The 13228-nt window shown below is 56.3% G+C and overlaps 7 protein-coding genes across 7 annotated transcripts; 1 reads left to right on the forward strand and 6 right to left on the reverse strand.

Moving 5' to 3' along the window:
- Positions 1 to 634: 634 nt before the first annotated feature.
- Positions 635 to 3555, reverse strand: BDV59DRAFT_176779 (transcription factor domain-containing protein). The gene is made up of 5 exons (XM_073689502.1): positions 3258 to 3555; positions 3105 to 3208; positions 2896 to 3057; positions 2756 to 2825; positions 635 to 2699 (listed from the first exon to the last, which is right to left on the reverse strand). The coding sequence occupies exons 2-5, from the start codon at positions 3205 to 3207 to the stop codon at positions 767 to 769; spliced, it is 2268 nt and encodes a 755-aa protein (XP_073548823.1). The 5' UTR covers position 3208; positions 3258 to 3555; the 3' UTR covers positions 635 to 766.
- Positions 3556 to 3731: 176 nt separating this feature from the next.
- On the reverse strand, positions 3732 to 5358 carry BDV59DRAFT_176781 (uncharacterized protein). The gene is made up of 2 exons (XM_073689503.1): positions 4860 to 5358; positions 3732 to 4751 (listed from the first exon to the last, which is right to left on the reverse strand). The coding sequence occupies exons 1-2, from the start codon at positions 5008 to 5010 to the stop codon at positions 3907 to 3909; spliced, it is 996 nt and encodes a 331-aa protein (XP_073548824.1). The 5' UTR covers positions 5011 to 5358; the 3' UTR covers positions 3732 to 3906.
- A 160-nt stretch (positions 5359 to 5518) lies between these two features.
- On the reverse strand, positions 5519 to 7955 carry BDV59DRAFT_176782 (putative ethanolamine kinase). Its single transcript, XM_073689504.1, has 6 exons — positions 7542 to 7955; positions 7199 to 7456; positions 7002 to 7113; positions 6465 to 6919; positions 6062 to 6414; positions 5519 to 6008 (listed from the first exon to the last, which is right to left on the reverse strand). The coding sequence occupies exons 2-6, from the start codon at positions 7379 to 7381 to the stop codon at positions 5834 to 5836; spliced, it is 1278 nt and encodes a 425-aa protein (XP_073548825.1). The 5' UTR covers positions 7382 to 7456; positions 7542 to 7955; the 3' UTR covers positions 5519 to 5833.
- Positions 7956 to 8266: 311 nt separating this feature from the next.
- Positions 8267 to 9981, reverse strand: BDV59DRAFT_176785 (cysteine and histidine-rich domain-containing protein). The gene is made up of 3 exons (XM_073689505.1): positions 9784 to 9981; positions 9135 to 9669; positions 8267 to 9051 (listed from the first exon to the last, which is right to left on the reverse strand). The coding sequence occupies exons 1-3, from the start codon at positions 9887 to 9889 to the stop codon at positions 8739 to 8741; spliced, it is 954 nt and encodes a 317-aa protein (XP_073548826.1). The 5' UTR covers positions 9890 to 9981; the 3' UTR covers positions 8267 to 8738.
- A 169-nt stretch (positions 9982 to 10150) lies between these two features.
- Positions 10151 to 10456, forward strand: BDV59DRAFT_201375 (glutaredoxin family protein; the record flags this gene model as incomplete). Its single annotated transcript, XM_073693783.1, has 1 exon — positions 10151 to 10456. One exon carries the CDS (start codon positions 10151 to 10153, stop codon positions 10454 to 10456), a length of 306 nt encoding a protein of 101 aa, XP_073548827.1.
- Positions 10457 to 10554: 98 nt separating this feature from the next.
- On the reverse strand, positions 10555 to 11556 carry BDV59DRAFT_201376 (HpcH/HpaI aldolase family protein; the record flags this gene model as incomplete). Its single annotated transcript, XM_073693784.1, has 5 exons — positions 10555 to 10626; positions 10680 to 10901; positions 10955 to 11184; positions 11259 to 11351; positions 11400 to 11556. 5 exons carry the CDS (start codon positions 11554 to 11556, stop codon positions 10555 to 10557), a joined length of 774 nt encoding a protein of 257 aa, XP_073548828.1.
- Positions 11557 to 11862: 306 nt separating this feature from the next.
- Positions 11863 to 12945, reverse strand: BDV59DRAFT_192799 (sugar phosphate isomerase/epimerase family protein; the record flags this gene model as incomplete). The annotated part of the gene is made up of 1 exon (XM_073692106.1): positions 11863 to 12945. The coding sequence occupies one exon, from the start codon at positions 12943 to 12945 to the stop codon at positions 11863 to 11865; it is 1083 nt and encodes a 360-aa protein (XP_073548829.1).
- Positions 12946 to 13228: the final 283 nt, after the last annotated feature.

The raw sequence follows: 13228 nt of genomic DNA on the forward strand, positions 1-13228 counted from the left end.
AGTTTAACTAAGTTGTGGTGCTTGAAGTCAAGTGCGTCACATACTTCCTAGCTTTCCGGCTGGTTGTAACGGATCTCGATCTTCTGCCCTGCTGACGTCTCGCCCCATCATGGGCTAATATGACATACTATGCCTGTAGCGGGGGTGTAATGAGCATTGTTAAAGTTGTTGGTTCTTCAGGTTTCGGGTTCATGTTACCATGTCTGTCTCCCGGTGCATCATCATACATCATCTCTTATAATCTCCGGTCCATCCTTATAAGCCTTAACCATGAGTCTAGGATACCTCCCAGCTTGGTTTTCTTTATTGGTGGGCCTCTATTACAGGTGATCTAGCATATAACATCCATCTCTAATAGACCTGCTGCACGGTACTTCTGTCCTATGACGCAATTTCGAGCCGCTTCCCCGATGATGGTTACGGTAGCAAGCGCAAGACAGATCAACTTCATGATGGGATGGGATAGCGTTGTTCTCAGGTTCCAGGTGTAGGCTGACTTGTACGTCTTATTGTCTCTTGGGCCCATTTATGTATCTCTCGTGATACATGTCGCACATAAAACCGCGGCCGCCAAGGCGTCTTGCCGCGAAGACATCCGAACATACGGGGATTCATTGAAAGTCACCACGTCAACTATTCCCTTAAGGATGCCAGACGACTGCCCGAACTGCAAGGACTGTATATATCCATTCGGAAAGGCCCTTTTCGAGAAATTATAATATTTATATTCAGCGAGAAAGAGGGTATCAAGTCAAACACGCCAGAATCACTCCACCATTCCAACCAAATCACTAGGCAGGCTCTCAATCCATCCAAAAGACGCACACCGCCCGATGTCACTTCCCAGACGACGTCTCTTGAAGGGCCGCTGCTGCAGCGGCAAGTCAGCTCCTATTCGCTCCGAACCCCTAGGATCCCGCATGTCCTCGTCGAGTGCAGCTGCATGTGAAACCTTATTGGTCGAGTGCGACATCGTCGCGGCTGTGGGGAGCTTAACAGCCGACTCCGACAGTCTCTCGAGCGTAGCACGACACTGCCGCGCAGCATCCTCCGTGTCTCCGCTCGCCCGCGGGCCCTCGTAGCGTTTCAGCAGCTCGAGAACGCGGGCCCAGCTCGTTTCGTCCGGTCCACGGCGACGCGCGAAGGGGCACAAGCGTCCGGCGAGGAGGACCGTTCCGCATGCATGCAGATAATCCACGTTCTCCCAGTACGGCGGGATAGGACTGCGGTGGCCGTCGTGCGGGCCACCATCGAGCGGTCCTTCTTCATTGGCCTTGAGAAGGTTGACCAGCTCGGAAGCCGTAGCGATGCATCTGATGGACGAATCACGCACCAGACACCAGGCAACGGGGCTTTCAGGGGAGTCGAGCTCGTCGCCGGCGACGTGCGAGCGATCTCTGCGTCCGCAGTTGCAGTTCGTGTATAAGGCGAGGCCCAGAATCATGAGCGGACGCAACAATCGGAGCCGGAAGTACAGATAACGGACGCGAAGGATGTTCCGTTGGCGACGGACGATTGGGTCCTCCCATAGGTCGCCTGTCGTGGTGTGGTTGAGGAACGACGGCAGGGATGTCTGCCAGTCATGCAAGAGACTGTCCACCTTGAGGAAAGGCTGAAAGTCGAGAGCGAGCAGCTTCTTCATGGCGCAAGTTTCGCGTCGCAATCGTAATTCCCTTTCCCACGCCATGATATCCTCGACGTGGCTGTACAGTCTGGCGCATGCGGCGACAAATTCAACTAGTGATGGACGCTCCCCACTCAATGCGGGCTCCCCTCCCGAGATTACGTCTAGATAGTCTGCGTCTAAATGGGAGGGCAATGATTTTCTGAGAGGGCCGGATGTTTGCGGCGGAAGGCCGAGCTGTAGAGCGAGCATTCGCTCCATGATCATTGCACTATGCCATAGTCTGCGAGTGAGTTCAGGCCCTCTCTGCCGGCGGCTATCCTGGTCGCCTGCTTCGCGCTGTAACTCTAGGACCTGTATAGTCCGAACCGCGTGTCCCAAGGAGGCCCATGCCAGTTTGGGCTTCCGGGTCGCGTGGAGGTATTGGCTTTGCAGCAGGTAAGCCTGAGCCTGCTGCAAAGCCAGTCCATTGTATCCCGCATGTCCGGTCAGTCGATAGCCGGAATCAAACAGTTTCTGCGCAACCGTATCGTCGACGTCTTTTCTGTTCAAAGCTGACAAGCCAAAGATAATGTTGAGGATTCCTTGGAATAAGTCGGGGCATGCGGATGTGCCCTGTGTTGCGGCAGTTTTGTACATGGACTGAAAGTCCGTGAGGTCGACTATCGGCAAGTTCACATACTCTCGCGTGATATATGTGTGCACGAGTTGATCCATCAGTTTTCGGGACAGCTTTGGAGGCAGTTCCTCGCCAATTACGTTCGAGGCCGGTGCAGCCTCGTCCCTTTCTTCGTCCTTGAGTTCATCTATCCGCCTATCCAAGGCGTTGCGCAGCAACTTCAGATGGGAAGAAGGGTTTTCGAAAGGACCAGATCCCTGTGGTTCGATAGCGGTGTGAAAGCTACCGTCTGAGAACACCTCAGCCAGGTCATCCCGACTACAAGTCTCCCCCGCGGACTCCTCCGACGCCGTACCGTTGACATGGTCCGTCGGTTCTGGTGGAGGGGGACCGACGGAGTCGATGACCACAGCAGGGGTTAACATTTTCGGGGATCTTTGGCGTTTGCGAGGAGGACTGTAGCAGATTAGACACAACATATCACGCGCGATTGCATCCACGTAGGAACATACAAGACGGGCATGTTTTCGGGCAGGTAGGAGCACTCGCTCCCTTGTCTTCTATTCTGGCATTGGCTACAGACTGTACCGTTTGGGTCAGTACGCGCTGTCACCCAGTGCAGGGCAGGAAACCGTATATCGGAGAACCCTACCAGGCGTTTCCCTACCGCATCTGCGCTTGCTGATACGGCACTTGGCACAGGCGGGTCTGTGGATTTCCCGCCTTGAAGAAAGGGTTTCCCTGCGGTGGGGGGTGGATGCTTCTGGGTATATGCATTCGCCTGTCTGTCCTCGGGACTCACATGGCCCGCAAGCTACACCATCAGTCAATATACTTTCGGGTCAATCGGCGCAGTCCTACCTGGCTTGATGCGGTCACAGCCCCGCTTCTTTACACGGCAGATCAGACATGCAGCGCCTGTTCGGGAGGTTTCCCCATTGGGTGTACTGACGGAGGAAAGCATACTATAACAACATCAGGAGTTGAACTAGGACGAGGTAGGGAGGAGCTGACATGGGCGAGGGGTGCGTGTCAACCACCCGTAGTGTCGGATTCTCGGTGGTCAGGTCAACATCGCAGTGTTTGTAGCACAGACAAGCAGTATGGCCACTCAAAATTTGGATTTACTGGAAGAAAGTCGTTTGCACTCTGGCCTAACAAGGCGGGCGTATCCCTTGTCCGGCGTCGGCGCGAACAGTTGGAATAACAACCACCAAAGCACAGAGGGGTTAACGAAAGCGCAACCCCCGAGAGACTATCAAAATGAACCGTACGCGGGAGAAGACACGAGAGTGCAGAACGAGGAACAACGCGAGGGGATTGTGATAGAGCGAGTCGCGATGACGCTGTACGCAGGACGCAATAGTCCTCCGTGTGCCGCTATTCCCCATCCGGTAAGACCCCTGGCGGTCAGGCGTTTGAGCCCGTCGGCCAATCAGCAGCGGCCTTTCTATCCTTACGCCGGGGCTGTCCAGGTGCATCAGGATGCGTTCATTCATTAAGTAGTACTAGCAAGTAGATAATATACAGGCTTATTGCCCAAGTCTCGTAATGCATCACGCAAGGGGTTCCAAGCCCCACCGTAGAAGATATACACAGCCAGCCCCTCCACAGTGACGGGGGAAATATGCGACAAGAACACAGAAATTAACGCCTCAAAGCCCTAGAACCACATAACGCCAACCACGAGGCTGATGACAATCGCCATGCAGCTTCCGCGCATGTGTTCCGGACGCTGATCCAGTCCCGTCGAGGGTTCGGCGGCGGTTACGGTCTGATTGGGTGTCTTGGGGGCCACTACCTGCGCAACCGGGTGGAGGGTTGGCGAGCATGTGGGCTTGACAGCTGGGTCGTCGTCCAGCGCGGGCCATTTCGGCACCGACTGCTGCACGGCATCGGTAGGATGATCAGACGAGGACTGGGGCGCGGGGTTTGGTCGAAGGAACGAGAACGCAAGAGGCATCCTCCGAGGCACAGCGCGAGTGATATTCTCAAAATAATTGCTCCCGGTCCGGCAGACCTGCTGCCAGGACGCGCGATAGAAGGATAAAACCCACGGTAGCGACGTGTTAGCCCTGGTGGTCTCGGAGATATCCGACCCCCAGGGATTTGGCAAGGGGGGTTCCTTGCTGGCTGCGGTGGGTAGAAGCGAGGCATTGCGTGCAATCGACGTCGGGCGAGCCGGGACACCCTCCGAAGGGACCTCCCTGGTTGAGAAGGGTTGCAGGATGGGTCGATCGTCCAGTTGCTTTGTCAGGAAGGTCTTGACGGCGCGAACGCCACGAGTAAAGCGCGACGATTCGGTGGTATATGGGTTGATTTCGAGATCAAAGGTGGAAGCGGCTTCGAAGGAGCCCCGGGACGGCGTGTCCAGCACAGCACTTCGCGGGCGGGAGAGCGGGTTGAAGGGACAGGACCCATCGATCAGAGTCCATGATTTGCACGGGGCCACAGGGGACCGTAACCTCGATCGGATATCGGTGGAGGCATCTTTGACACGAGGGAGATCTGCATACGGACATGATGTCAGGTCGGAGTTCAACGTCTGGGGTGCAGCTCCGAAAGGGGGAGGGGTGCGACAGGGGGTGGTGGATGGAAAAAATGCGCGGTACATACGTCGAACCTCGTGGCGCGGGTACCCAATGTAGCGCAGCTGCAGGTTGTAGAGATCCCATTCCTTGGCTAGAGAGGGCACGAGGCTGAGCAGGAGAAAAACGAGGAGACCTAGTAACGGGATTGCGCCAGGTTTCTGAAGCCCCGACCGCATTATCCACGCGCATCGACCTCTGGGTCAGGTCGGGAGTGGCGACGGGGACGAGAGGAACAACCAAGAAGGGGAGACCGCTAGATGCTTGAGAGGGGTTCCAAAGCAGAGGCCTTCATTTCCCACCGAGTGAATTGCTTCTGAGGGGAGAAGTTGAGGCAGAAGTTTTTGGGGGGGAGGGAGGGAGTAGTGGCGTAGCTCTCTCAATAGCGCAAAAAATTGAGGATTTCTCGGTATCTTCGGGGATCGTCGCGGGCGGTCAACCACCGAGCACCACCACCGAGGAGACCAGGAAGAAATATGAGAGAAGAGGTGGAGGGAAAAGGAATCCGATCGCGAAGATGGCGGAAGAAGAGGGAGATGCAGGAAAAGGGAAGATCTTTGCAAGGCTGAGGCGGAAAAGCAGGGAAGCGATCGACGAGCATGACGTAAAGAGTAGGTTGCATCCAGCATCATGACCCGTCTGCCTCCAGCTACCAGGTACATTACGTGTGTCTACCCAGGGAAAGGATTCGACAAATATTTGTATTCTATAACGCTCATCCAACACGCCCAAACCCGGTCGTTGAAGACAATTATAGTCCGAATGCTCGGGATCTTCCTCCGTCTCGAGTCCTGCTCTGGGATCCAAGGGTATATTGTTGAAACCCTCCGAGTCGACAGTTCGAGACTAGAGATCGATCATGGAAATCAATTCTATGTACAGTATCCGTAAGGGTGAGCACGGTCAACATCAGCCCGCCATGCGAGTCCTGTCCCGTCTTTTTGGACGCTATGCGAAACAAATCTCTGGGACCTCCGTCGGTTCAAGGAGCAACGAGAGACATCATGCCTCTTGCGCCCACCGGCTCTCGCGGAGAGGCATCTCTTCCCCCGCTTGGGCCCGGCTGCCGTCTTGTTCGCGGCGCCACGCGTAGTACTCACTGAATCGGAGGTCGGCATACGACGCATAGTCGAAGTCGATTTGCGAAATTTGGGCCTGAATCAGAGCCCACACACCCCTAGGATAGACATCAGCTTAGGCAGTCCCACCAATAACATAGTAGACACTCACCAGTACAGACCGGGGATGCCCCGGAATCGATCAACATCATGGAAGAGTTGGTCTACAAGCTCCTTTTGCGAGGACTCGGGAATCCCCTTGAAGTGCGTGTAACTGTGGATATATTCGGTCAAGAACTGCCGCCGCACCGAGCGCGTGGGCATCATGTTAAAGTCACAGTCATATCCCGCCCATTCGGCAAAGTGGTTGGCAATGTCGAACGCCGCGGGGGACGGGGTTGCGTATTCGTAGTCGATGAACTGCACAGTTGCCGTCGCATCCTCTTCCGACGAAGCAGCCGAGTTCTCGGGCGATGGCAGGGTAATCACGTTGGCGCAGAGAAGGTCGCAATGGGCAAAAACCAACTGACACACAGGGTTAACTCGACTCCATCATGATCTGGCAATCTACGTACCCCATTTTCGCCAAGTCCCTTCCCGTCATCCAGCTCACGCACGACCCGTTGCAGCTCCTCCTGGAGCCTCACACGCCGACTGCGCTGCTCCTCCGTGGCAGTGGGGAGAGCCAGAACCCACTTCTGCAGAACTGTCCACATGTTGGGGCCAGGCTGTCTTGGCTGGATTGGCACAAGCCCAGCCTCACATGTGGGCTGCTGTGGGGGACTGCGGTCTACATGTTGCGTGACAGGATTGGAGGCGGACACCGGAGCCTTCGCGGCACTGATGGGAAGGACGGCATGCCACTGTCCCAGTCGCCGAGCCACACCCCGCCAGGTTGGGGCCTTCACCAGGTCCTGGTTGGTGGCAGGGCGTCCACGGATGAATCGGTAGAGCAGACCGTTCTGGAAACGGGCAAGCAAGGGAGGGGCTAATCCATGGCTGGCCAGAAGCGCGTGGGAGGACATTTCTCCTATCGAATGATATGTCTACTCAGCAAAAGGTCGCACTGGGCAAAGGAGGAGGATGGGGCATGCGTCCCGAGTATGGCATACTTTCACGGTCTATGAGAATCTCTGTGTGGTTACCGTACGCTCTCATCAGTACTGCTTCGGTGTCTATTTGCTCGTCCGTCAAGCCGGGCTTGCGGTTGATGATTTTGAGCAGCTACAAATTTGTTAGTTCTTTTTGCCAGGGAGACCAGTCTCTTACAGAAGGGTTGGTATGCATGAGAGTGAGGTCGGGAACGCACAGTATTAGTGATGCCATCCGTGAAGCGCACGAACTCGATCTTGTTGTCTGGACCCTCCCAGTGCGGGTTTAAGGTGAGCACCAGCCTCAACGCCGACGCTTGAGAGTCTGCATGGTTGTATGACTGGGGGATATAGCGGAGGGAGGAGAGGGGGGAAGACTCTGGTTGGTATAACTCTCCCATTCTGTGTTTGCGTAGGTATCACGCGAAAGGGAGCGTAAGGAGGGTGTAAAGGAGGCGAACTATTCCAGCAGAGTCCTGTCAATGAAGAGTCAGCGATATTGAAAGAGAAATATGGAAAGACTCTTTGCAGGACAGCGAAACAAGGAGAAAGGGGCCATACACTGGAAAGAAGTTGGATAGCCGTTGTGGCGCTGGTATATTTTTTCCGCCAGGCACACGACTGCGAAAGAGGAAGAGACGGGGCGAAAGAAGGCCGAATTGAGGAGCAATTACCCACCCAAATGAAGGGAATTCTGCAATATAAGGAGTGATATCTGGCGGGGAGAGCGAGAGGGACGAGAGAACGAAGGAGGGGAAGATGCAGCATGGAGAAGGCATCGAACGAAGCCGTGGAGGTGGTCTCGTGCCCTGAAGCCACTGATTGGATGTTGGTGTATTTCCGTAACGCAGTCCCTCTGCTGAGTCAGCGACGCCGTACGCCATGACGACATGAGCGGCGCAGTCAGCACTCAATATGCAGCCCGACTCGTTTCCGGGGACAGAGGGGGTCTCAGAGATTGATATTATAGGTAGCAGCCAGGGATTATCGCCAGCTGCAGGTTTAGAGGGAGAAGTCGAAGAGTACCGATCCCACAGCCCAGTGGAACAGGCCGGTATGATACCGTATTGTTGGGACGTAATTTACTATGCCCTGATAGGCAAGTGGCAGGACGAGCATGTGATTCGCCGTCAGGTGATATTCCCTGACCGGACAGCCCTAACCCTAGCGCTACCGCTTCGGGTAGCCACCCTAAGCCCAAAGAAGAATAGTGCCCTCCCAACCGCCTACAAAAAGCGTCTCCTCACGCGTTTTCTTCCTCTTCTTTTTCTTTTCTTTCCTCATCATCAGTAGCGGTTTACATTGACCATATGTAAATCTTTACCGGGGCTCCATACACAGTATGGCTCGCTGAGGGTTATTCGTGTGGGATTTTTTCTCTGTGGGTTTCCTTCCGTTCCCAGCTTCGGAGAGCAATTCGTTTTGCGTTCACGTTTTCCTTTTTCCCTCACTGTATATGGCTGGGCTAGGGCTTCATTTCGCAAGAAAAGATCCCCATGCGTCATAGCTGTGGAGGAGGCGTGATATTCCTTTTCTATATCTTGTGCTTGGATCAGCATTGATGTGTGCGTCGGGTGCAAGAGATAGCTATCATTTTATTAGCCGTATGAATAGCAAAGAATGCCTGCAACCATATTATCTCGTTATTTCCAGTCCGGTTTGATAAACATTCGCGTATGCATCCAATTAATCGTCATATCATCCATCCGGTAAGCTCATCTCCACATGACCACATGCTCCAATACCAACTAAGTAGCCTCACACCCGTCCAGCCTTGCCAACCTGAATGCGCTCTCCGCTCCATTTATCCTCCTTCCGCAGTACCGGCCAGCTGGTTGCGTCTCCCTTGACCAGGGTCAGCTCGAGCTTGGTGCCCAGCACTCGGAACTGCGATTTCTCCGGGTCAATCGGCGCAAACAGCTCGTAGGTGTCGCTGTATCGCTTGTTGTCTGTCGTGGGGAGATCCAATTCGATCGAGTCGGCCGCGAACTTGACCGTGGCCTTGGTCTTGTCGATCTTCTTCAGGTACAGCGAGACGTTGACGGAATGCGGCGTCTGGTAGAAATCGTTCCTGTAGCCCAAACCAACCCGTGGTCAGTTCCATGCGCGGACAGCGTATGCAATCGTAGACGACAGCTCCCGCCGGGGACTTACCGCACGGATTCCACCTTCTCCTCGCCAGTCGGCTTCCCCTTCCCGACGAAGAGATGTCTCTTCTTCTCCTTGCAGCCCTGAATCTTCAAGAACTCGTCAAACTCCAGCACCCGCTTCTTACAGCAGGACCATCCTTTGCTGCCTTCATGGAAGATCGGGTGTCCGGGGTGGTGTACGCAGGTCTCGTCGTCGCGTGACCCGGCTGAGTTGTAGCTGGCCCCGCAGCCCTTGCGACGACAGGTGGCATTGGCCGGGATCTCCAGCGAAGGGTCATCGGACTCGGACTCTTCGGGGCCCGGGGTGGGAGCGTTCGAGGGCGGGGGAATGGCCGGCGAGGCGACAGGGCGTGGGGGAGCGGCGGCGGCGGTAGGAGCGACAGGTTGAGGGGCGGGGATGGATTCCTCTGGCTGTGGTTTCTTGGTGTCTGCTAGCTCGGCGGGCGTATCATCCACGGTGGAGTGCTTGCCCGTGGTGCAAGGCGGAATGGCGAGGAATTCGTCAAAGGTCAGAACGCGGGGTTTGCAACACTTCCAGCCTAGGGAAGAGGATTGGGGTTAGTCAGGGGGGTTGCACCACCGCGTAGAGGTCCAGGTCAATCAGGACGATCCGTTGGGAACCGTCCAGGTAGACCACAAGGTCCTTGACTTACCCTTTTGGCCCTCGTGGAAGACGGGCGGACCAGCATGATACACGCAGGGCTCGTCGGGGTCGGAGAACTCCTTGCCGCACCCTTTGTGGACACACTTGGAGGGCATGATGGGCGGGAATGGCGACGGGGACGGAGATGCTTCAGCAGAGAGGAGCAAGAAGAAGAATTAACAATCAACGGAGGGGGAGAAGGACATGGAAGACATACTGGAGGAGGGAAGTGCGGCGAATGCAGCAAGTGGCCCAAACAGGCTTAGCCCGGGGAAGCTCGAAGGTTCCATTTCCATCATTCCAACTTCTTCTTTCTCCCTCTTCCATCTCTCTGTCTCTCATCTCACTCACTCACTCTCCCCAACTTCCTATACAACATGCTCCCCTCTGCTGTCCGTCACGCTGCTGCCCGCGTCACCCTCTTCACCCGCGCCGGCTGCGGTCTCTGCGACACCGCCAAACACAACGTCGTGCAGTTGCACAAGCGTCGTCCCTTCGAATACTCCGAGCTCGACATTGGCCTCCCCCACAATAAATCCTGGAAGGATGTCTACGATTTTGACGTTCCCGTCCTCCATGTTCACTCTGCGAAGGAAGCAACGCTCTCGGATCCCAGGAAACTGTTCCATCGGTTCTCGGAGCAGGAGGTCGAGAAGCTGGTGGACGAGATCGAGAAAACATAATGATCCATCAATCGATATCCAAACACAAACGGAATCTTGTTCTAGGAGTCTATGTACGAAATTATGACCGCTTCTCCGTGGGCACCGCGCCATCCCTCTTATCCTCGCGCGGTCTCCAGCGCCCCCGCCAGAAAGGCGGGCAAGGCGACTACGTCGGAAACCACCGAAACCTACCATAGACAATCAGCTCCGCATCCTTCCAAGGATCATATACCAGATGTACCATGTGGAAGCCCTGGTCGGCGTACTGCCTCGCCGCAGCGCCACCAGTACAGTAAATCCCCACCCGCTTGCCCTTACCGATGGCCGCCCTGCGGATGTGTGCAATTGCCGCAGTGAGATCCTTGTGGACAGCGCCCGTAACAGGCCGGCCAATGTTGTTCCCGAGATCATAGGGGCCGATGAAAAGCACGTCAATGCCGGGCACTCTCGCAATATCCTCGACCTGGATGCTTTAGCTCCCGCGGAGAAGCGGGGGAACACCTCTCAGCCACGTACATTCTCAAGGGCCTCGTGGGTCTCGATCTGCGCAATCGTCAACAGAGCCTCATTGGCCTGCTGGAGATACTCCGACGAGGAGACATTGCCTGTAGACCCCATCGCAAAGGGACTCCCGAACCCTCTGCGGCCCACCGGAGGGAATTTGGCCGCTTGGACCAGCCGGTGGGCATCGTCCGCCGTATAAAGGAGGGGAACGATGATTCCGTGGGCCCCGGCGTCCAGGGCCCCTAGCATAGATTAGCAGATGAGATTGCATATAGATACACCCCCCCCCCCCAGGCGTTGTTGGCGTACGACGTACTTTTGACCATCCACGATTCGTTCGCGGCAATCCGCACAATCGGACTCACTCCCGTCGCTGCAATGGCTGCGACAGCCTCGTGCATTTGTCCGTCTAGAGTCTGGTCAGCAGGCATTCATTCCAGATCCCCACCAGCTGTACCGGCAATGTTGCCATGCTCCGTGTCCACGCAGATCCAATCGTAGCCGGTCCTCGCCATAAACCGGGCGTGGTTGGCTCCTGGTAGCATCTGCCAGGCCCCGAACGAGAGGCCACGGGGGGTGCGAAGGGCGCTGAGAAGACGATTTGCTGCTTGCATAGTATTCTGTTGAGAGTGCTCCGTGATCATCCGTGTAAAAGGAGCGGGGGCGGAATATTCAGAGGCAGGAGATCGTGCGGGGAACTAGCGCAAGGCCGGTGCTAGTCGCATATATATAAATGCAGCGAACATCATTTGCAAACATTGAAGAATCCATTAGCATCCTCTAGATAGCTATGCTACATCAAGTGCAATATCCCAAATACATCGTAACGGCCGCTCATGGCAAAAAACATGGTATGGACAGATCGTACAGTATCTATGAAACACCCCAACTCCAATCGAAGAAGCCCGCTCAAACCCCCGTTACAGGCGATGCTGCACGGCCAGGGAAGAACCCTCCTCCGGGGTAAACGACTTCGACGCGGACGTGTTCAGATCGAGGGCCGCGACCAGCTTCTTCCACGACTCATACCCACGCTGGGCATGGCGCTGGGGCGTGGTCGGGTCCGGGTCGGCCAGGGTGCGCGAGAACAGCTCGAGCGAGACCCAGCCCTCGAAGCCGGTGTCGAAGAAGGCCCTGGCGGTCTCCAGCACGGGCAGGTAGCCGCCGCGGTCCTCCTCGAAGGCGAACAGACGGGCGTTGCGCGACCAGCTCATGCGCACGGGCTGGCCGGGCACATGGAACGGGTGGGACTCGTCCAACGGAGCGTCGAGACGCTCGCCGTCGACGACCTGCACGTAGAACACCTTGGCCGGGTCGACGCGCGCGCGGAGCTTCTCCAGCGAGGCGTGCAGGTCGGCGTCCGCGTTGGGGGTCTTGCCGGAAGCGCTGGCCGGGTCGGCGTACACGCGGCCGGCCAGGTTGAACGTATCCAGACAGATGCCGAAGTTGGGGCGGTCGACCTGCTCGACGATCTCCCACGAGGCGTCCCACGTGTCGACGTGGTTGCCCCAGCAGAGGGCCTCGTAGACGAAGCGCATGGGCGGGTTGAGCTGGAGCCCGCGGTCGGCGACGCGCTGCAGGTCGGCGACGATGACGGCGCGGTCAGCAGTGGTGCGGGAGGCGCCGGTGGCGGGGTCTGGCGAGAGGAAGTTGGAGGGGATCTGGATGATGTCGGTGTCGAGGATGCGCGCCAGCTCGAACCACTTGGTCAGCTTCTCGGTGACGAAGTGCTCGTGCTGGGCGCGGTCCAAAAGACCCTCGTAGAAGCTGAACGGCTGCAGGCAGATGATGGTGAGACCGAGGGAGTTGCACAGCCGGCGGACATGCTGGGCGGCAGAGTAGTGGTCGCCGTCGTGGACGGTCTGGGCGAGATGGTCCAGGTCATCGAAGAAGAGCTCGATGCCCTCGTACCCGTGCAGGGCGGCCTGATGAAGCTTGCTGGGGAGGTCGTGGATGCCCGGTCGACCCAGCGACATGGAGGCAATACCCAGACGGTTCGGCATGGCGATAGGGGATGAAAGGAGAGAAGAGGAGAGGAGAGAAGAGAAGGAGGAGGGAAAATGGCAATCAAGCAGTAAGTCAAGCAATCAAGAGTCAAACATAGAGTTGTGATATGTACGATATGGATGAAGGTGGCGTCGACAAACAGAGAGACAGAGGACTAGGGAGGTACTAGCATGGATGGCAGAAGACGGCGGAAGAATATATGCTACGAATAGCTACGGTGAATTTAATTTCTACAGGCAGGCGAATTCACCAGCAACTGCAGGCCGCGTGAAGGGCAAT

The sequence above is a fragment of the Aspergillus ambiguus genome (assembly GCF_047715705.1).
Source record: "Aspergillus ambiguus strain CBS 117.58 unplaced genomic scaffold BDV59scaffold_12, whole genome shotgun sequence".
Lineage (NCBI taxonomy): Eukaryota > Fungi > Ascomycota > Eurotiomycetes > Eurotiales > Aspergillaceae > Aspergillus > Aspergillus ambiguus.

What these genes read in the sequence shown, in the direction of transcription:
- BDV59DRAFT_176779 (XM_073689502.1), bottom strand. Translation starts at nt 3,207, where the DNA reads ATGCTTTCCTCCGTCAGTACACCCAATGGGGAAACCTCCCGAACAGGC. An exon ending in ATGCGGTAGGGAAACGCCTG is followed by an intron (nt 2,826 to 2,895) that starts GTAGGGTTCTCC and finishes CAAACGGTACAG; the next exon opens with TCTGTAGCCAATGCCAGAAT. An exon ending in CCCGAAAACATGCCCGTCTT is followed by an intron (nt 2,700 to 2,755) that starts GTATGTTCCTAC and finishes AATCTGCTACAG; the next exon opens with TCCTCCTCGCAAACGCCAAA.
- BDV59DRAFT_176781 (XM_073689503.1), bottom strand. Translation starts at nt 5,010, where the DNA reads ATGCGGTCGGGGCTTCAGAAACCTGGCGCAATCCCGTTACTAGGTCTC. An exon ending in CCCGCGCCACGAGGTTCGAC is followed by an intron (nt 4,752 to 4,859) that starts GTATGTACCGCG and finishes GTCCGTATGCAG; the next exon opens with ATCTCCCTCGTGTCAAAGAT.
- BDV59DRAFT_176782 (XM_073689504.1), bottom strand. Translation starts at nt 7,381, where the DNA reads ATGGGAGAGTTATACCAACCAGAGTCTTCCCCCCTCTCCTCCCTCCGC. An exon ending in AGGGACTTGGCGAAAATGGG is followed by an intron (nt 6,415 to 6,464) that starts GTACGTAGATTG and finishes CCTGTGTGTCAG; the next exon opens with TTGGTTTTTGCCCATTGCGA. An exon ending in GGCATCCCCGGTCTGTACTG is followed by an intron (nt 6,009 to 6,061) that starts GTGAGTGTCTAC and finishes TGTCTATCCTAG; the next exon opens with GGGTGTGTGGGCTCTGATTC.
- BDV59DRAFT_176785 (XM_073689505.1), bottom strand. Translation starts at nt 9,889, where the DNA reads ATGCCCTCCAAGTGTGTCCACAAAGGGTGCGGCAAGGAGTTCTCCGAC. An exon ending in CTTCCACGAGGGCCAAAAGG is followed by an intron (nt 9,670 to 9,783) that starts GTAAGTCAAGGA and finishes CCTCTTCCCTAG; the next exon opens with GCTGGAAGTGTTGCAAACCC. An exon ending in GAGAAGGTGGAATCCGTGCG is followed by an intron (nt 9,052 to 9,134) that starts GTAAGTCCCCGG and finishes TTTGGGCTACAG; the next exon opens with GAACGATTTCTACCAGACGC.